We start from the raw sequence: 21,634 nt of genomic DNA on the forward strand, positions 1-21,634 counted from the left end.
AATGTCAGGACCTTCCGGGCATGCGGCCATTTTTCCCGTGCCTCACAGTGTCGCAAATATTAAAAAATAGCAGGCCAAATAGGTGAACCAGGACAGAAGGATAAACTAATATTTTCTAGACTGACCAGGTAGATTGAAAACGGGCTTAACAGAGGTTACCCAGAACCGGATATCATTGATGCTGTAATCACACCAGGCATACAGTTACGGAGTTACCTTGAAGGGAAAGAAAATCTTACACTGCCTGCCCTCTGCAGAATACTCAGGTCCCACTATCAGGAGAGAGGTGTCACATATTTATACAAACAACTTACTTCTGAGGTTCAGAGCAGAAAAAAATCCCCTCAGAACTTCCTGATAATGTCAGGATCTTCCAAACACGCGGCCATTTTTTCCGCGCCACCCAGTATATAAGGCTATCTAAACTTCTATCTATATATATCTAAGCTCCCTAGCCCCTAAGATTATTCTTGCCCCTCTGCCTGCTCTGGATTCTGTTCCTGTTCCTGACCCCTGCTCTGCTCTGTTCTGCTCTGCTCTGCCTCCCTAGTACCCGGTTTGGACTTTGGTTTTGTTTTTCGGATTTTGTTTCGGCTCTGCCCTTCGTTTTTTGGATCTAGTTTTGTGTCTGCCTACATTGCCCTATTTGCCTGTGTTTTGGACTTGAACTGTATTATGGACTTTGTTTTGCCTTTGCCTGTGTCTTTATTAAAGCATGGTTTGTCCTTAACCCTGTCGCATCCTGCATCTGGGTCCTTCCTCCCAGTCTCCACTCACCTGCCTTTTCTAACAGAATTATCCGGCTCCACACCTGTACTTCACTGACAGATAAGGGCAATGGATCTAAGTCAGAAAATACTGTTTGCTTCTCAGGAAGCCGAGCCAAGTTTAAAGTATGACCCAGTTAGTTAGTTCAAATTTTATTTATGCATACTGTCCTGACTGGCCTTCAGAATAGCAATATTAAAAGTGACCTACAGCCTTACCTCCTGCAGACTAACACTTCAGATGAACTCCTGCTGAAGATAGTTAATATTGCCTGTGCCAACAAAAAGAAAAACAATGCCCCATCAAGAGTCACTAAAGTGAGTACAGTCCAGCCCAGTGAGGTTGCAGTGGAAAAAAGCATACAGTGCCATCCAGCAAAACACACCTGCTCTACCCTCAGATTTGTTATGTGAAATCAAAGAAATACGATCTGACATGGTACTGCTGAAAGACCTGAAGATTATGGGAACTACAGAAGCCCACCTCACCACAGATTCCCCTAACAAGCACAAAAACACAAACATCACCTAATCACGGAGGACGGGAGATGGGGAGACAGCACAGTTCCAACAGAGATTTGTAAAACAGCAATATTATCCAGCACCCCGCCCTCCACCTGAGTGCTTTACACCTACCCAAGCTGGTAAAGAGTACTGTCCGCATTGTTTTAGGTGTGAGAGCACTGAGCATTTTAGGGCGGGTTGCAGAGCAGAGAGATGGGCAATTAAACTAAGGTCATTTAAACTAAGAGGGGTTGCTCCCTAGGAAAACAGGGTAACCAAGTACATAAATAAGATCCAGTCTTGTGCAAGTTGTAAGTAAAAGAAGGGAAGACACAAATTAAAATGTTGTTTAGTGTGTAAAACTACAGTATACTGCTCAAAAGAATGCTAAGGAGCCAATTGGCCAGCACACAAAAGGGCTTGTGATCCAGGTGCATGTTCAGGTGTCAGAAAACAAGTTATAGTCACATGCAAAATCTGAGAGAACGTTTTTTTTTTAGCAGGAAACACAAATACAGTAAGAGAATTAGTAGGAAAGAAGAGTCTTATCTGATGTCTCTTGAACAGACAAAAGACATAGGCACTGTGGGAAACAGGTTTACAAGTTTTGTGTCAGTAGATGAAGTCTTTAATCACAAACACTTCCAGATGTGCCGCTACTGGATATAACAGAGCTAAATGACCAAAATCACCCCTTGCAACTTGAAGCAGCCAATGGAACAGAAATACCATATGCTGGTTGGTTGGAGGTATTTTCCTGGCTGCTACTAGTGATAATGAGTGGCTAATACCTGTGCTAGTGTTAAAAGTGAAACAGTAACAATACCTTATTATTAGATTTAATGGTATTGAACACATTGTGCTACACAGCTGAGGAGACCAGGTAAGACACAGAGACAAAGAGAAGTTGGTCAAGGCAGTAAAAATGGCTTTTCCTCATCTAAAAAAAACCAAAGCAAAAATCTTTATCAACGCAGTGAGCTTGGAGCAAATGTGTAAATATAAAGTAAGACCAGTAAAAAAGTGATACAGCTGTTTAAATATAGCTCCATTTAAACTGAGTGTCGAGTGCAGGCCCCACCCTTTAAAGAGGTATGACAACAATGACCTGGAATTCTGTGATATATTGGTGTAAGCATCCAGTGGAATTACTCCTGAGAATAAACAATGGGCCCTCCTATTGATCTATCACAACTGAATGAACAACAGAGACAAATAGTTACTCAAATGTTTAGCGAAGAATCAGGGTAATTATCCAGGTCTGATGATGATATTGGTTGTCTACCAAATCTACAAATGAACATTTCATTAAAAGATAATGAACCAGTAGCTTTCTTCTTTGGCAAAACCCTTCAATAAAGAAATGAAAGTCTATCTGCAGGACTTGATAGCATGAGGACGGATTGAAAAATCTGTCTTCTTATTCCTTTCCAATTGTCTGCATAAGGAAAAATGACAGTACCCTGCATTTATGCATAGTTTACCGAGATCTTAATAGAAAGACTCATCCTGATTGCTATCCGATCCCCTGGGTCCAAGATGTAATGGATAACCTGTGGGGAAACACCCTCTTTTCACTGTTGGACCAGTGTAAGGCATATCTAGACATCTAACAGCTTTCTTGACCCCCTGTGGCCTATATGAATAGGTGGTAATCCCATTCGGGCTTATGGATGGCCCTGCAGCATTCCAGTGCTGCATGGAAGAATGTTTAGAGGACTTAAATGATTAAATATGTGTGCTGTATCTTGATGATGTTAATTCAGTAGGACATTTGAAGGTCATGTTAGCCATGTCAGGAAGGTGTTGCAATTGCTGAAGGAGCATGGAATAAAACTAATGACTTGAAGATAGTGAATCGCAGAGGTGGACTCACTGACGGTGCCAAAGCAAAGAACAAAACAAAACAACTTCCCTTCCTATGTACAGCCTCACCTGCCCAAAAATACAGCAGGAGGCACTCGCCTCTAATCCTAGTGAAACAAGAGTAATTCCACTGTGTGGAAATGTATCACATTTCACTTTTCTTCTGTGTTTTTTGTGTTGTTCCAATGCAAACAAAAAATAAATTAATGTGAATACTAAAACATTTGCAACTGCAACAATTTTCTCAGAGAAGGGTTGCTTTTTCTGACAGAATTGGAAGAGTTCCAAGATTTTTGCCCATGACTGCATTAAAAATCAAAAAAAGAGAAAGAAAACAAGATACATCAACCAGTTTACAAATAAATTACATGAGGAAAGTTAGGTTTAATTAACAAAGGAAAGGAAAAAATATACCATAATTTAAAAAGTCCCAAACCGATCGGTCGAGGCCCAGGTTACCAACGACCGCCACAGGTATTGTTCGCCAACAGGGTACCGGTGGAAATTTGGCTACTGTTAGCCAAAGGACGAGAAGGAGAGGAGGAAGACATCTACAGAGACGGCAGGAAAAGGAGAAGTGGAGGAAAATGGAGGTTTGGGTGGGTACTTTAAATGTTGGTACTATGATTGGTAAATGGAGAGTGTTAGCTGATATGATTAGGAAGAAAGTTAGACATGTTGTGTGTAGGGATGATCCTGAAGAAAGAGTATTGAGGTGGTGACGTGGTGATGAAATGAGGAAGTGCAGAAAAGCATTAGAAGAAGAGGTTGGTGAAATAGAATTGGGATCGGCAGAGTTATGAGAAAAGTAGGCAGGAGAACAAGGAGATGCAGCAGCAGGTAAAGAGGGATGTGGTGAAAGCCAAGGAAAAGGCATATGAAGAGCTGTATGAGAAGTTGGACACTAAGGAAGGAGAAAAGGATTTGTACCGATTGGCCAGGCAGAGGAATTGAGCTGGGAAGGATGTGCTGCAAGTTAGAGCAATAAAGGGTGCAAATCTGGGGATGGTGAAGCAGGAAGTGCATAGGATTAGTAAGGAGGAAGTGAAAGCAGCTATTAAAAGGATGAAGAGTGAAAAGTCAGTTGGACCAGATGACATAATATTAGAAGCATGGAGAAGTTTAGGAGAGATGCAATAGAGTTTTTAATAAGATTGTTTAACAAGATTTTGGAATGTTAGAGAATGCCTGAGGAATGGAGAAAGAGTGTGCATTTACCAGTTTTTAAGAATGAGGGAGATGTGCAGACCTGCAATAACTACAGGGGAATAAAGTTGATCAGCCACACCATGAAATTATGGGAAAGAGTAGTGGAAGCCAGGCTGAGAGAAGCGGTGACCATCTGTGAGCAAAGGCATGCCATGGAAGACTACTACAGATGCAATATTTGCTTTAAGGATGTTGATTAAGAAGTACAGAGACAGTCAGAAGGAGTTGCAATGTGTGTGTTTGTGGATTTAGAGAAAGCTTACGACAGGGTGGAGAGGAGTTGTGGTATTGTATGAGCAAGTCAGGTGTGTCAGAGAAGTATGTGAGGGTGGTGCAGGACATGTATGAGGACAGTGTGACAGCAGTGAAGTGTGCAGTAGGAACGACAGACTGGTTCAAGGTGGAGGTTGGACTGCATCAAGGATCGGCTCTGAGCCCTTTCCTGCTTGCAGTGGTGATTGACAGGTTGACAGACGAGGTCAGACATGAAGTCTCTGTAGACTATGATGTTTGTGGATGATATTGTGATTTGTGCTGAGAGTAGAGAGCAAGTGGAGAAGAGCCTGGAGAGTTGGAAGTCCTTGGGTCAACAGTGCTAAGTAAGGGAGAATGTGTTAGAGAAGTGAAGAAAAGAGTGCAGGCCGGGTGGAGTGGGTGGAGAAGAGTGATAGGAGTGATTTGTGATAGAAGGGTAACTTTATGGATGTGGTGAGGGAAGACATGCAGGTAGTTGGTTTGAAAGTGGCAGATGTAGAGGACAGGGTAGTATGGAGACGGGAGCAGCCGAGAGAAGAAGAAGAACATTCCTAGCAAAGTAGAATAACCATGAGATGACAAATCATGCACACAGAATTTGCTTAAATATAATCATTCTAAAAGTTGACCGTATATCTTACAATGATTCAAGTAACAGATTTTTACTAATTTAGTTACTTCTGCTTAACTCTGATAAAACAGAAGCACTTAGTAGGACCACATGAAGCTAGAAGTAAACTTTCAGATTAGGTATCATATCTGTGATACCTGAACTTTCTGTCCAGTGATGGTCTTTCTGGTGTACCACTTCTGGTGGTAAGCTTCAGTTAGTCCGCAAGAGTCCTTACCAAAACCAGAAAATATGACCAATATCGCTCCCAATTTAATCTCACTACAAGATACTACTACTAACGTACAGTATAAAGCACTGAATGGTTTCATGTGACAGCACTTCTGTTCTTCCGATACTGTTCTTCTGATACTTAGACCTCTCTCTCTCTCTTTCTCTCTCTCTTTCTGTCTCTTTTTTTCCTTTCTCTCTCTCTCTGACATGTAAAACATACTCTTAAGGTACAAGCGACAATGACAGCAATTTGTTCCTTCGTTTCATGGAAGTTGAAAAGGTATATTCATCTCTTTATTTGACCTAATATCTGTCTGAACTCAATCAACCTTTGCTAATTTGTAAGTAATTTGATTAAATGACTTGCCCAGTAAAATATGCACTCTATGCCTCAGTGCAAACTCATATAACCAAGTGCTCTGATCTGCAGTCAAAATTTATATTCTATCTCTAAAACAAGTCGAGAGGCAGTCCAAAACCAAAATCATTTCTGCTCACTAGCAAAATAATAAAGGCAAATATTGTGATTGAAGTTAAAAATATAAATTTTCGATTTTTTTTTTTTGCTGATGTTTTGGCAGGAATAATGGCATTAAGCGGAAGTGAGAGTGTCTGGGTTTTGGTATCTGCATGCCTTAGCATGACAACCTCACGTCTACACAACAACAATACGTTGTTATGGTTTTATTTCTATTTTCTCTCCTTTCTATGGCTTTTTTGGGTGAATTGGTTGGTATTTTAGCATTTATAGATGAAAAAGTATGTTGATCCATAACTACATCCATAACTGTATGGTTTACATCCATAAGTGTCTGGCAACATCTATAACTGTCTGGTTTGGTTCAGCTACCAAATCAGACATCAGGAGGCTACAGCAGACAATCAGGACCGCTGAGAGAATTATTGGTGCCCCACTGCCCAACCTCCAAGGTCTTTACTCCTCAAGAGTGGAGAAAAGGGCTAAGAAAATTACTTTGGACCCCACACACCAAGCCCACTCTTTCTTCGAACTGTTGCCTTCTGCCTACCAGAACAGCCAGGCACAAAAACAGTTTTTTCCCTTAAGCTATACTTAATATTCATAACCACACATTGTCCATCATAAAATACATATTTATACTTAGAATCCAAATGGTACATTTGTAAACTGCACACTTGTAAATAAAATCTGTACATTTATTAAAACTATATTTTTATTTCTGTATATAGTACATTATTTAATTGTCTGTTTTACTTATATTTTGTTACATTATATCTGTAGTATTCTCCTGCACTGGAAGCTCATGTCACCAAGTCAAATTAATTGTGTAGTACTTGGTAATAAAGCTCTTTCTGATTCTGATTCTAATGAATCCTGTAATGAGGATTTCCCTCAACAGCAGATACAGGATGGAGCTTTTAGCACATCTTTGACCAAGTGAAACTAACAGATTAAGCTAGACAATGTACTCTCATTTCCTTCTTTTCATTAATAAAATTGGTTAGATTGAGTGACACGACACTCAAACAACCAATCAGGAAGTGCTGTTCTTGGTGGCTCATCATATTCCGATGGGAACCTAAAGGAGTATAAAACACTGAAATGCTGCATGACCCATACTATTGGCCAGGAATTTGCAGAAACCTTTGTGTCACAAATTGTTAGTTGGTTAATCTGCTGACCATCCCAAAAGCACCCATTACCACTTATTGAGGTCCTCCTTGAGAGAATTTTGATTAAACTCAGCAGGCCAGTAAATAGATGCACATGGCCATGTTATGTTGCGTTATGTTAAACATGCTGGACTACGTAATACCCAGTAGTGAAGCCTTTACGCAATATTTCATTGCATAAAGTTGGGAGTCCTTTGTGTTACCTTCCAAGCAGGATCCGAAAAGATGTCTGTGCACACAATACAAATTACTGTGGATTAAATTAATCCGGGCAAGCAAGAATTTGATAATGATTTGCAAATGGGTTCACTACTAGGAGGGATCTTCTAGGAATAGGATGTGGTATCAAATATTTTAGAGACTCGCTCTGTGATCTGTACAAGAAAGTATTTTATTTATCTATGTTTAAACACGATCACCTGCAAAATAGTCCTCTTGCACAGTGCTCTCAGCGTTCCCGCCATTTCTGGAACGTGTCTTCGAGAAGAGGCCGAAGTCCACAGGAGCCGAATCTGGTGAGTAGAGTGGGTGTGGAAGTGAGATCATTGGATTATTCTCAGACGATCATCATGCATAATTTGCTGAACGCTTTCGACATTTTCAGGGGTTGAGCTCGTTAAAGGTCTTCCGGATCTCTCATCGTCTTCCAGTGATGTTTATCTGCTCTTGAAGCAGCATGCAACTCAAAACCTCAGTGCAGCTTTACCGAATGTTAAGCTTTCTTTTGGGTCATTTTCAGAGCCCCAACGATTTATCTACTGGACAGAATCCTCTACCTGACTAAGATTTTTTCTACTCCAACTGAGTAAAGTAATTTCACTAATATACTTTAAATTAAAATTATGCTCATTCTTGCATATGAATAAGATTAATGGCTTTGCCACAGTCTTCAGATGGCATCGGTTAAAGTGTTAAATGACCTACTATTTGCCTTTGGTAAGGACTGTGCTGATTTTAGCCCAGGATTTAATACCATAACCATGATATTATTCTAAATAGTAAGGAAAAAGTTGTTGTCATTGAGGGAACAGTTGTCAGCATTTGAGACCACACAAGACAATCATTATCATAATCTCATGTTTTATTGGTAAAAATGTATTTTCAAAAAACAGTGACAATAAACTGTGCAGATATTATTTCTGAAAAAATAAAAGAAACTGCCAACATTTTATTTTAGAAATTTGTTACAACAATTAGAAGATTCCAGTTCCAGCATAAACCACAAGCATCTATAAAAAGGAATTTGAATGACTGTCACATAGATGTAAGAGAAGATAATTGTTTAGTTAAACACAGCAGCATATGACACAATGTATGAGTCGCTGTATATGTAAAGCATTCGGTCTTGTGGGTTGTAATTCAGAGACTGGATGTTGGTCTGCATCTTCTGTATGCGGATCTTCAGATCGTATCGCTCCTCTCTTGTCTCCGTGTCGAATGAGTAGAAAATCTCCTCCGTCTGTTTGTCCAGGAATCGTGTGGCATAAAGCACTCCACATACCATGAAGGTGTTCGTGACAGTGCGCTTGTGCAGCGACGTGTTCCACGTCCGACCCAGAGACGGAGGACTTCCTTCTATCACTTCACTAAGGATCACATTGCCAAAATTTTCTGTTGATGAGTAGACGACCCAGACACCAGACTCGTCTGTGGCAAAATCCAGGTCTGTGTAGATGTACGCAGCGTCCAAGTGGCCGAAAGGAAACTTGTTATTAGCACCAGAGTTTTTTGGAAGTGGTGTATTGGTGACGGAGCGGGCAGAGATGTTGAAGCGACACACAGATGGTACATTATAGCAGTTGTAGTATAGCGCACCTCTGTACATCACGACGTTAGGGCCCACAATAGTGTTTGTGGTGGGGTTTGAGGAAGCAATGCTGCTGTCTGCAGCACCCACACCAACCAGCATAGTGCTTAAACTGCTGTAATTTCGCACATAATTGGTAAAAGCATTACTGCTGGTTAGAGCTACAAGCCAGTACGTGTCCTCCTTCCCTGGAGCAGGTTTTGGGTCTTTTCCCCAGGCGCCGTAAGAGTATGAGGTTCCATACTGGGTAAGGGAGTAAGTTCTAGGGCCGGTCACATTAACCAAATGTCCTTGTGGACAGCGTCCTACACACACACACAAGAAGAACAAGATATGTAATTATCAAATGCTATAACCGAAACAAATTTATTAATCTTTAATGATGATCCTGAGTGTATGAGTATGAGGCGAGACTCTACTCTGAAAAGTCGTTTCACCACATGGTACCAGTCCATGCCCAGTAACATAAGAGTATGAAATTGCAGAACAGACCCCACCCAAAAAAAACACGCACAGACTATAGTGATTTTTGCTACTGTGTATTTTTAAAAGAACAATAAGTTTAATTTAACAATAATGCTAGACTGTACATACGTGGCTGAGGAGTGGAAGGCTGAGGAGTGGCCTGAAGCTTGTTCTGGCAATCAGCCAATTCTTGCTTAACACGCTGATTTTCTCGCTGTTTGCTCACCACGTGCGAAAGATCAAAGGCCTCGAGCTCCTGCATGCCCTCTGTCATGCTTTGCAACTTTATAATAAAACAAAACAACAATTAGGTTGATCTACTTACACAGACATTAAGACACAAACAGTTCAAGATTATTGAAACTAAATCAGTTACTAAACATAATACACTGTTCAGGTAATAAGGACTCAATATAAATAAAATATGTATGTGAAAAGCCTGTATTATGTGATGTGTGTTGTGGTGTGATGTGATGTTTGGTTTGATGTGCTACAGATAGTCACCTTGGTTGCGGTGCTCTGACTGAGCTGCTTGTGGGAGCTGATGGTTTTGTTCAGTTTACTCATGAGCTCCAGAACCTCAGCGAGTTCGAGCTCAATGATTCGCAGTGAAACAGCACCGTACAGACCACCATCGTCCTCCTTCTCCAACACAGACACGCTCTCTTCCAGCTGCTCCAGCCGCCGCTGCACCCCCAACATCAGTACATCCACCTCCATGAACTGAGAGAGAGAGAGAGAGAGAGAGAGAGAGTTACAGTTATTTATATATATATATATATATATATATATATATATATATATATATATATATATAAACAATTATTATTATTATTTTTTTTCTAGGGCTGTCAATCGATTAAAATATTTAATTGCGATTAATTGCAATCGATTGTGATTAATCTCCACTTAATTGCACATTTTTTTCTGTTCTAAATATACCTTTAATTAATACTTTTTAACACTCCAGTCAACACGGACAAATATTGATGCTTTATGCAAATGTATATTTATTATTCTTGAAACCGAACTCAACATAGAGCACAAACACAAAATATTTTGAATGATTTAAATAAATTATAGTGTTTTAAATCACGTAAATCATCAGGACACCAAACGGAACTTGGTATGTTTCCACACGGACGGTTTTAATTGCCGGATGTGTGTGCCAATGGTGGATTTTGGTGCTTCATTTAAGACTTGGCTCATCAGTAAACAAATGTTTAGAGATGCAAAATTTTCTAACCCAGAGTTGTTGTTTTTTTATACTGTATCTGAGTAAAGAACGGACTTCATAAATAAATGTGTTTTGTCTTAGAGGTTTTCCTTTAGTCTCTTTTATAATTATTTATATATATATATATATATATATATATATATATATATATATATATATATATATATATATATATATTTTTTTTTTTTTTTAAATGGACAAACAAAAATGCATGCTGCATTAATTGCACATTAGGAAAATTAGCACCGTTATATGTATATTAATAACAGGAGAAATAAATAAATTATATTTTATTTCTAATCTGATAGTAAAGTGGATGAGGCTTGTCAATTACTCAATGTTTCCTCATTTGCTGTTTTAATAAAAAGGTTGCTTGGCCTGTATATAACAAAAGTACATTTGGTTGCACATCAATACATGAAAATCAATGGGATCGATTATGAGAAACGTAACACTTCAGCATATGCTGGTTTAGAAAAATACACTGTGATCATATTGTTCTGAAAGCATGAAAGAGGCATGTCTCTGCCACACACCTGTGTTGAAGTGATGCTCTTGGTGCACTGGTCAGCCTCAGTGAGAATCGAGTTGAGTTTCTCCATCGGAAAAGGACGCTGCAAGTTGTTCAGCTCACATGTACAGTCCTTCCCACTCACACACTGATGACAAATACAAAATAAGCAAAAGGAATACATACTGCACATAATCATTTCTGGTTGCAGAATTCTGATATCTGATGATGAAACCCAACATTTTTATAAACATTTTAAAAATGTTCTGCATTTTCTTACCTCAGAGAAAAGAATGAAGATGAACGCAGCCGTGCGTAAGGACAACAGAAACGACTTCATGTTGATTTCTGAAAACGAGCAGAATGAAGATGCTTCAGCTTTATATCAGGAAAGATCACTTCCTCCTCTTTCAAAATCACGGTTTGCCTAAAAGAATTTCTGCTGACTAGTATAATATGAATGCATAATTTTTAGGAAGTGAGAGAGTGGAAATTCTAAATTGCTGATATTTTCAGACCAGTGACCAAGTAGAGGATGCGGTATAGCCCCAGTTTTCTAGCATTTGCATGACCGTAAGCCCGTTTACGTTATGTTGAGAATGCAGCAGCACATTCTCACGATCAACACTGGTCTCGTTTCTCCTTCCTCTTCTTCCTGATGCATCTTTATCGTCTTTGTTATTTCTTTATCTCAATAATAACAGATGTGACCACAAACAAAATTGATTTGCTCCATTATACTCCAATGATTATTGATCTGTCATTTGTTCATATGAAGTTCATATGAAGGTCCCATGTAACCTTCAATTGGTATTTGTGCCATGAGACCATACAAGGTGTTTCTCATGATATAATTTTGAGATTATTTTCGTTGTTTTCAAATGTCCATCTTCTTTCCAGATTTAGTTGGGCATTTTTCTCTCATTTTCTTTTTCTTTCATCATAGGTCTCTATACATCACACCATCATGTTTCCATTAAAGAAGCAGCGGCATATCATGAGGGTTCCACCACTGTGCAGCATGTATGATGGTACTTTTAGGATCATCAATGTCCCTCTTAAACTGATTTATTGCCATTCGGTTCTGCTTTTCTTTTATCTAACCTAAGGGTCTCCAAGGTACAGCCTGTGGGCCAACATTTTGAAAGAGGACCCTCCGAAAATGTAATTTTTTATATATGTTTTACTCATATCTGATCTGCATTTGATAATAAAGGTTGGCTTTTAAAATGTCTTTTTGTTATTAACGTAGCCTAATTATTTGATAGGTTCACGACCCAACCAACAGAATAGTACATTCAACATAACGTAAACGTAACAATAGTAATAATGGTATTTGAATAGGCGATATGTCTCTTGAAAATTGATGCTCATTTGTCTGTTTGGTGTAGAGCAAAATAATAAACTAATCCAACATTAGGAGGCAAAATAAACACATTTAAAATCAATTTCAGCATACCTCAGCAAATGGCTGAGGTACGCTGAACTTGCAGCCGATGCACAACAACAAAACTGGAATGTAAAGGTACGCCCAGTGGAAGTAGGTTGCAGAGGGTTCGTAGCCACCACAACATCCAGGCTACTCAGGGAGATGGGAGTACGAGGAAAGGCCCACCAGCAGGCGGTCAAAGACCTCTCTGCAGCTGCGGAAAAGGGAAGCCAGTGGCTGTGGGTGAAGAGAAAAGACTCCGCCTGGGTCTTTAAGCGAGTTGATGGCATCTAGGGAGTGAACCTGGCACGCTGGGATTCACTGCTGAACCCTCTGGAGGTGTCGTGGGCCTATCAGCGAAACACCCAGGAAGGAGGGCGCCCACTTGACAACCCAAGGGTGCCATCACTCAGTGGACCTTTCCACAGAGTCTTAGCGGTGCCTCAGTATAATGAGTTGAGAAGGAGCCACCTCAGGAGAAGGAAGGACTAAGGAGTAGTGTGGCAGAGGGTGCCACCACTGAATAGACCATCCCACAGAGTTCAATCGGTGCCTCAAGTATGTATCAAGGGATATCAACATCAAGTCCTACACAACAGATAATCTCCACAATAATACTGGTAGTCACTCTGGTCCACTTCATTGTCCCATTAAAGAAAGAAATAATTATGTGGCCCTCACAGAAGGAAAATAACCCTAACCCTAACCCTAACCCTAATCTAACCTGAGCATATTGATATATACAGTACATGTTCTAATTTGTCTAAATGCTTTGAGACACAAAACTCTGTGCTGTTTTTTTTTTTAAGTTAGCAGGTCATTTGCTGTGGTTCCTGCTGCTTTCAGGTCGTCCTGCAACTCCTTTCAAGTGACCACATACTTCTGTATTAACTTATTTAGTTTAAATATCTTCCTCTAATATTCCACGTAAAATATTAATTCAATATTTTTTTTTTATGTAAATCTTGTACAACTGAAATACAAATTATTATTGAACTTAAAATAAACGGCAAGTTTTTGAAATAAATAATTACACATTTTAAGGAATGTGTTTCCCAATATTTAATATAGAAATCTCTGTATTTAACAACTGGGATGAATAAAAATTATAAAAAGTAACACGTTGCAAAATATGAACTGGAGTTTTTTCCATCAGCAATTTTTCAATGCTCTACTTCCTGTTGGGAAAATCTCCACATCCTCATCAGAAAATTAAAACAAATAATTGTCCTGACGACCAACATCTCAGTGTTTTGTGTGTGTGTGTGTGTGTGTGTGTGTGTGTGTGTGTGTGTGTGTGTGTGTGTGTGTGTGTGTGTGTGTGTGTGTTCATTCAGTACTTATAAATGCTCATGGAGAAGTTTAGACACAGTCAGAGTTTGATGATGATCCTGCTCGTGCTGCTTCTCGCTGTCTCTGTAAGTATCTTCTCTCCGCTTTCAGCTCCAATCCTGATCATTAACCCAAAAATAAACAGAATAAACCCGGCATTTATCAATGACAAGGCATTTACTAACAATTCAATTATCTATTCATTATATATTAAATTAATCATTATAATAAAATGTATTGAATTTCAAATCACTTTGGCTCTGATATCCTGTATATAATTTAAAACATGTTGGTTTAAACCCACTTCTTATTGTTATTATTATTATTATTATTATTATTATTCTTATTTACTAGTTCTTGTGTATTATTGCTCAGTTCATATACCGAAGTGTATTTTACAGACATTATTCAAATCTTTACTACAGAGACTTTATTATGAACATTATGATGTTTAGATGTTTACTGCTTTCAGGATTCATTTTAAACGTCAGTACAGTTTTAGACATGATATGCGATATAACCGAAAGTTTGTCGACACCTCAGCATAAGATTGGTATTTTTTTTTTATGTCTTTTTCGAGCATCCCATTCCACATTTAGTCTCCATTGGCTGTTAAAATAACCTCCACTCTTCTAGGAAGATGAGGAAGATTTCAATAGATTTTGTGGACATTTGTGCTCATTCGAGCTACAAGAGTGTTAGTAAAGTCAGGTACTGATAAAGGTGAGAAGGTGAGGAGACCTGGGGTGCAGTCAGCATTCACAATTATACCAAATGTGTTTAACATAGTTGTAGCTCTATAGCATTTCTTCTACTCCAACCTATGTAAAGAAGATCTTAATGGAGCTGGAGCATCATCATGCTGGAACAGGTTCAGGTCTCCTAGTACAAATGAATTCTGTGCCTCCAACTTTGTGCTAAAAGTTTTGGCAAGAACCACATACTGTATAGCTGGAAATGGCAGGTGTCCGAATACTTTTGGCAATAAACAGCTCTTTACACGCTCCATAAATGTTGATATGTTTTAGATGGAAAATATAATAATGTTATAGAATAAACGTTTGTATGTCAGTAAAGAGAAAGTAAACAGTATGATATAAGCAGGACCGAGTGTTTCAGGAGATTTATGGCTGATTCTCTGAAATGCATCAAAAACTAACCAGATCATTTCCTAATAAAACCGAGAGCACTGATGCCTTTATAAAGACAAACCCAAAATACTGACTCAAGATTGTTTCTGTTGAAATGCTGAATCTTTGTGATGTCATCTTTGCTTTCCAGCTTTTTTTTGGAAGACAACTCAGAAGCTGAGTAAATATAAAAAATAAACAGTACTTTAATATATATACATGCATACTGTGTGTGTGTGTGTGTGTGTGTGTGTGTGTGTGTGTGTGTGTGTGTGTGTGTGTGTGTGTGTATTAGGGGTGTGGCCAGGCTCACAGAGTTCGTGGCCAGGAGAGAAATGGTACGTGTGTGTGTAAGGTGAACAGCACAGTCTGGGCTTTTCCTACTGCCAAGTATGATGTGGTGACAGGACTGCTGCAGACGTGTGAAGACTCTCTGCAACAACTCCAAACACAGGTCTCACACACACACACACACACACACACACACACACACACACACACACACACACACACACACACACACTTCATACAGATTTCATCATGAAAAACAACAAAAAATACATTACAACAATTTGTATCCATTTTATATATACTGTATATACACACAGATATATAAAGGTGGGCATGGCCATACAAATGTTGTAAACTTTTATGTCATAATGTAAAGTAATGAATGTTTATTTTGGCTGACAGACAGAGACTAGCACTAAGTCGGTGCCTGAGATGGAGGTGATGCTGAAAAACATGACGGAGAGACTGGAGAAATATCAGTATCTGAACACTCAGGGCCTGTACAATGCTCTACACCTGAAGCAGCTCAGCCAGGAGATCCAGCAGCTGCATGACACCATGAGTAACGTCCAGACAAGTAAAGGGGAGGCACAGCAGATACGCACAGAGGTACACACACATGCACAAATAATTTTTTTTCATTTTTTACCAAGGCCAAGAATGAGGCTTATGAATGTGGTGAGGGAAGACATGCAAATGTTTGGTTTGAAAAAGGCAGATGTAGATGTAGAGGGTTGGGTACAGGGTAGTATGAAGTGACCACTAATGGGAGCAGAAGAAAGAAGAAGAATTTGTTCTCATTTCCACCACTGCATCATTATAGTCATTCATATGCACTTCCGTAAAGGATGTTCTACATAATCTATAATAAGTTGTATATTTTATTTTATATTTGATTTCATTTTATATTTAATCATTCATTCATTTGTAAAATGTGTATGTGCTAAACACTGACTTTAACTGTCCCTAAAACCTGTGTTCAATAATATCAGGCTAAAAGTCATTTCCTAGATAATCTGTGAGCTGCAACCCCAAGTGTCTCAATCAAATCTGATTTCATCCTTCCGCATTTCCTTTAGTTCCTCCTTCTCATTTTCATTCTTTTAACATACTTCTGTTCTTTGAAAGTGCTTGAGTTGAAGTGATTAGTGTAGCATGTGACTTGAAACATGTTGTGGAAATGTGGGGAGAAGTGCCTTAGTGAGAGAGGTGACCAAGAACCTGATGGTCGTTCTGAAGAACTGCAGCTCTCCACCAATCTGGGCTTCATGACATATTGGCTAAACGGAACTATCTCCTCAGTGCAGAGCGCATGGAATTTGCCAACAGGCACCTGGAGGACTTCCAGTCACTACGGAACAATACTCTCTGGCCTGATGAAACAAGACTGAACTGTTTAGCATCAATTTTAAATGTTATGTCTGGAGGAAATCAGGCACCGCACATCACCTGCCCAAAACATCCCAAAAGTGAAGCATCAGGCTGTGGAGGATTTTTTCTCCAGCATGGACTTGGCAACTGTTCAGGGTTGAGGGAAAGATGAATAGAGCAAAGTACAGAGGTATCCTTGATAAAATTCTGTTCCAAGACACCCAGTATGTCAGACTGGGTCAATGATTGACCTTGACATAACAATGACCATGAGCCCACAGCCAAGACAACACAGGAGTGGTTTAGGAACAACTTTGTGAATGTCCTACAGTGGCCCATCCAGAGCCCTTAATTGAAACCTACTGAAAATCTTTGGAGAGACCTCAAAGTGGCTGTCCACTGAAGATTTTCATTGAAGAATGGCAGAAATACCCTCAATCCCAGTGTACAAAGCTTGTTGCATTAAACCCATAAAGTCTTTAGGCTGTAATTGTTGCCAAAGCTAAGTACTGAGTAAAGAGTTTGAAGGCTTATATATCTGCAATATTTTCTTTTTTTATTTGGAAAAACTTTACAGACTTTAATAGAATTCTATTTTCAATTTGGCATTATGGGTTACTGAGTGTAGATTAATAAAAACACATTGTTTTTGAATGATTTTAGTATCAGGCTGCAACATAACATTGAAAACAGTGAAGGGGGTTTAAATTTTTTTTTAATGCATTTCAAATATCCCAATTCCACACTCTCTGTCAGAGATCCATCCAAATCTGTTTTTTTTTTTACCTCAGCAAAGACTACTGGCAAAATGTTTGACTTAACCAATAAATTTTAAGCCTAGATTTAAAAAATTAAAAAAATATGTGTGACAATGAGCATCCACAAAAGAGAGATACTCAGCGTTTATTGAAGTGCTAATTTTTAGTGAATTGGTGTTTTTTTTCCGAGCTATCCTTCAGTTGAGTCCTTCAGGAGATTGATTAACATTTATATGTATGTGATCTATTTGTACCTCAGTTGCAGAAGTTTCAGGAGGATGTGAATAAGATGTACAAGAAAAACATCTTCAACCTGGAAACAATGAGGGAGAAGTTACGCTCTCTCAGTAATCGTGTCCAGACCTGCAGGACCATCCCTCAAGACTTCAGGAGTAATTTTTTGCTTTTTCATCAAAGAGGAACTATTAGAAAGAATCTTTTAGATGAGATGTACCAGTAAGTGTGTTTAAGCAATGTTTAGCAGAGTCCAGTATTCAAGTAGGGAGACAAGGAAATTAACTGGCTTTTGGAACTCTTTAAGGCATCCATATTGGACATTTGAATAGATGAAGTTGGTCTGAAGAGTGAAAGGAGCCACAGCAGTAGAAGTATGTAATGATTATACACCACTAGGAATTACTCTCATTGTATTTTTTGTACATTCTTTGTTTCAGGCTCTTGTTCTCAGCGTATGATGAGAAATATCAGTGCTCCAGTGGTTACTAAATTAAACCCGTTCACTTCATCTTACATCGCTGGAGCGTGGGGTCATGACATCTATAATGATATTGAAGAAAATTACTGGATTCAGCCTCTAGCTAACAGCCACAGGCAGGGCTCACTTGTGCGCTTTTACAAGACTTATGAGGACTTCATGGCTGGAAGGAACCACAGAGATGAAACACTGGTCAGCTCATACACTCATGCTAATGCCATTCAGGGTCCAGGGACCATCGTATACAAAAACATGGTGTATTATCAGTGCTATAACACGCCTGAAATCTGTGCCTTCGATTTGAAAGCCAAGCAATTCCGACGTCTCTCGTTTCCTGATGCCGGATTCAACAACAAATTTCCCTACTGCTACTACAACTGCTTGGATTGGACGGATATCAACCTCTCGGCTGATGACAAGGGCTTGTGGGTAATTTACGCCACGGAAGCAAACCACGGAAACTTAGTGGTAAGTAGAGTGGACTTCGATGACTTTAACGTAACACACACCTGGAAGACACGTCTGTTCAAGCGCTCGGTGACCAACGCCTTCATGGTGTGTGGGGTGCTTTACGCAACTCGCTTCATTAACACCTACAAAGAAGAAGTGTTCTACGCCTTCGACACAACCACAGGGGCCGAGGACAACACACTCTCGCTCCCTATGGAGAAAGTAGCAGCAGGCGTCGCCAACCTTCACTTCAACCCCATAGACATGAAGCTCTACATGTACAACGGTGGCTACATGCTCGCCTACCAAGCTTACTTCTGAAATATAGAATGGAACATGATCACAAGTATAATATAGAATCAGACTGAAACTTCATTACATGCAGTGAAGGGGTTTTTGTTCAATTTAAACTTAGAAATTCATTTATCATGCTTAACATACGGCACTGACTAAAATCTATATCACATCCAATTTGCTAACAACAAGTCCAACCACTAAACTGAATGTAAATTATGTTTTATTGCTTATATTTTACAATTTAACTGGAATTGTAAACTATATGAAATATCTGTACTGTTTGAGTTCTGTATAGTGGTATACTGCTCCCCCCTGCATTGCTCAGAGTGAGCTTTGGAAGTAGTCAATAAATAAATCTTTTAATTTGACTGATGACCGGATACATGCTGTGAAGTCATCAGGTTTGGTTGATGGGTTTACCAAAAAAATAAACCAGCACCCCTTTACCATAGCACTTTTTTCACTCAGCACCACACCCTTACCATCCTCTTCCACTGCTCCACTGATCCCTTCATCCTCTACAACTGCTCCATTGATCCCTACATCCTCTACCAATTCACCACATTCTCTCCATTTTCTAACTCTACACTCTAATCCGTCCATCTTCTACAATTGCACCACTGGCCCGATCATCTTACAAATGCTCCACTGATCCCTTTAACCTCTACTACTGCACCACATTCCTCCTTTCTCAACCACTGCACCACACTTACTCTATTCTTTACCACTACTCCCCTGATCCTACCATTAGCGACTATTCCAAAATGCCACCTCCATCCTCTCAGGGTACAATGAAGAAATACTTAAAGACGCATCTCTGGTTTGAATTTCCACTTGATGTCTGAGTCTTTAAATAATCTTTAAATAATGTAGTCTAAAGTCCTACATCTTCTTGGAAAAAACCCTTGCTGTTCTTCAATGCATTCTGATACAGTAAGTTGCTCTGTTTAAGGACTTCTGCCTGTAAAATTTTTATTGTTTAACCCTTTAATCCTTTGAGTAAAAAGGAATCATAAAATACTCTGCACTTATTTATATCATACAATGGCAAACACAAGGTTTATCAAAGAATATCTGATACACATACAATATGAAAACCACTGAAAACCACTCCCCCATACAGAATTTCTCTCTGGATCCTTGAAATTTTAAGGTCCACAGAGGTAAACTCTCCTATTCAGTTCACCACGGGTTTTATGGATTTCTATGGGACTTGGATGGCCATAGCAGGACCTTGATTTTGTGGTCAGTAAAATTTTCTGATATTTTTTTTCTATATTTTGGATGATAGTCCTTGCTGGAAGATCCAACCAGACCCTATTTAGAGCTCTGGCAGAGGCAGTCAGGTGTTTATTTAATATCTATTTATATTTTATAAGGTCCATGATGCCAGGTAACCCACAAAATAGTCCAGGTCTAATGGCAGAAAAACAGCCCCAAACCATTAAAGAGCCACCACCACATTTAACTGTGGGCATGAGGTACTTGTTCATATGGTTATCTCTCTGTGTGTACCAAACAAATAATCTCTATTTTGGTTTAATTTGACCATAGAAACTGATTCAATTTGAAGTTCCAAAAGTGGCAAACTGAAGACCCCTGATTTTTGGTTGAGAGTAGAGGCCTTATTTCTGAAAATGAAATTAACTGAAATTAAAATCTAATTTGTTTTATTTGTCACATACACATTCAAACAGAGTACAACATGTAGTTAAATGCTTTTTATGACTGTCCAAAGTGTAAATATAAATATAAATAAAATATATAAATATAATATTAATAAAAATATAAATCTTGTTATTCTTCTTTCAGCTGCTCCCACAAGGGGTCACCACAGTGGATCGTCTGTGTCCATACTACTCTGTCCTCTACATCTGCCTCTTTCAAACCAAATTAATAAAAAAATATAAAAATAAAGTATAATAAAAGTATAAAGTATATATTTACGAATAAATAAATAAATAAATAAATATATATATATATATATATATATATATATATATATATATATATATATATATATATATATATATACACACACACACACACACACACACACACACACACACACACACACACAAGAATTAGACAGAAAGAAATAGGTATGTATATGACATAGATATTGGCAGTAACCCAGATTTAAAGTGACCCAGTGTGATTATGCCTAAGTTTCCATGTGCTGCTTTTAAATTAACACTGAGGTCTGGCAGTCCAGTGTTAAAGTGACAGTTGTGCAATTTTGCAAAAGAAGTCTAGTAAGACAAAGATCCAGGTACTAGGTGCTAAGTGTTTTCCATGTTTAAATGCCAAATGCCCTGCAGATAAAAGCTCCTCCTCATTCTCTCTGTGTTTGCCTTCAAGGAGCGAAAGCGCTTTCTTGAACACAACAGGGAAAAAAGTCCATTGTTGACATTAAAATGACATAACAATAACAATTTAACATGGTCAACCTTCAAGACAACACACACACATTTTCCTATGCAATTACTGGTTAGACCATGGGAAGATTAAAACATGTTGATGCTACGAGTCACATGTGTAACCCTGTGGGCAATCTGAAGATGCCTCAATGATAAAAAACCTATGAACCACTGTACCATGCCACTGGCTTGCAATTTGGAAGGATGACATTTAAATATTTATTCTTGCTGTCAGAAAAATGTCCTGTTAAGCAGCCTGGCTTAACAGGAGTTTGTTTGTGGATACTACTGGAATTTGTACATTTTTGTCTCTCTGTCTGTCT

The 21,634-nt window shown here is 38.8% G+C and overlaps 2 protein-coding genes across 2 annotated transcripts; one reads left to right on the forward strand and one right to left on the reverse strand.

The window, feature by feature from the left end:
- Positions 1 to 8,177: 8,177 nt before the first annotated feature.
- LOC124385785 (olfactomedin-4-like) lies at positions 8,178 to 11,467 on the reverse strand. Its single transcript, XM_046849100.1, has 5 exons — positions 11,399 to 11,467; positions 11,144 to 11,266; positions 9,875 to 10,093; positions 9,500 to 9,653; positions 8,178 to 9,210 (listed from the first exon to the last, which is right to left on the reverse strand). Exons 1-5 carry the CDS (start codon positions 11,456 to 11,458, stop codon positions 8,381 to 8,383), a joined length of 1,386 nt encoding a protein of 461 aa, XP_046705056.1. The 5' UTR covers positions 11,459 to 11,467; the 3' UTR covers positions 8,178 to 8,380.
- A 2,391-nt stretch (positions 11,468 to 13,858) lies between these two features.
- LOC124385786 (olfactomedin-4-like) lies at positions 13,859 to 19,342 on the forward strand. The gene is made up of 5 exons (XM_046849101.1): positions 13,859 to 13,965; positions 15,305 to 15,463; positions 15,703 to 15,909; positions 17,689 to 17,821; positions 18,104 to 19,342. Exons 1-5 carry the CDS (start codon positions 13,894 to 13,896, stop codon positions 18,913 to 18,915), a joined length of 1,383 nt encoding a protein of 460 aa, XP_046705057.1. The 5' UTR covers positions 13,859 to 13,893; the 3' UTR covers positions 18,916 to 19,342.
- Positions 19,343 to 21,634: the final 2,292 nt, after the last annotated feature.

This window comes from Silurus meridionalis, chromosome 5 (genome assembly GCF_014805685.1).
Source record: "Silurus meridionalis isolate SWU-2019-XX chromosome 5, ASM1480568v1, whole genome shotgun sequence".
Classification (NCBI taxonomy): domain Eukaryota; kingdom Metazoa; phylum Chordata; class Actinopteri; order Siluriformes; family Siluridae; genus Silurus; species Silurus meridionalis.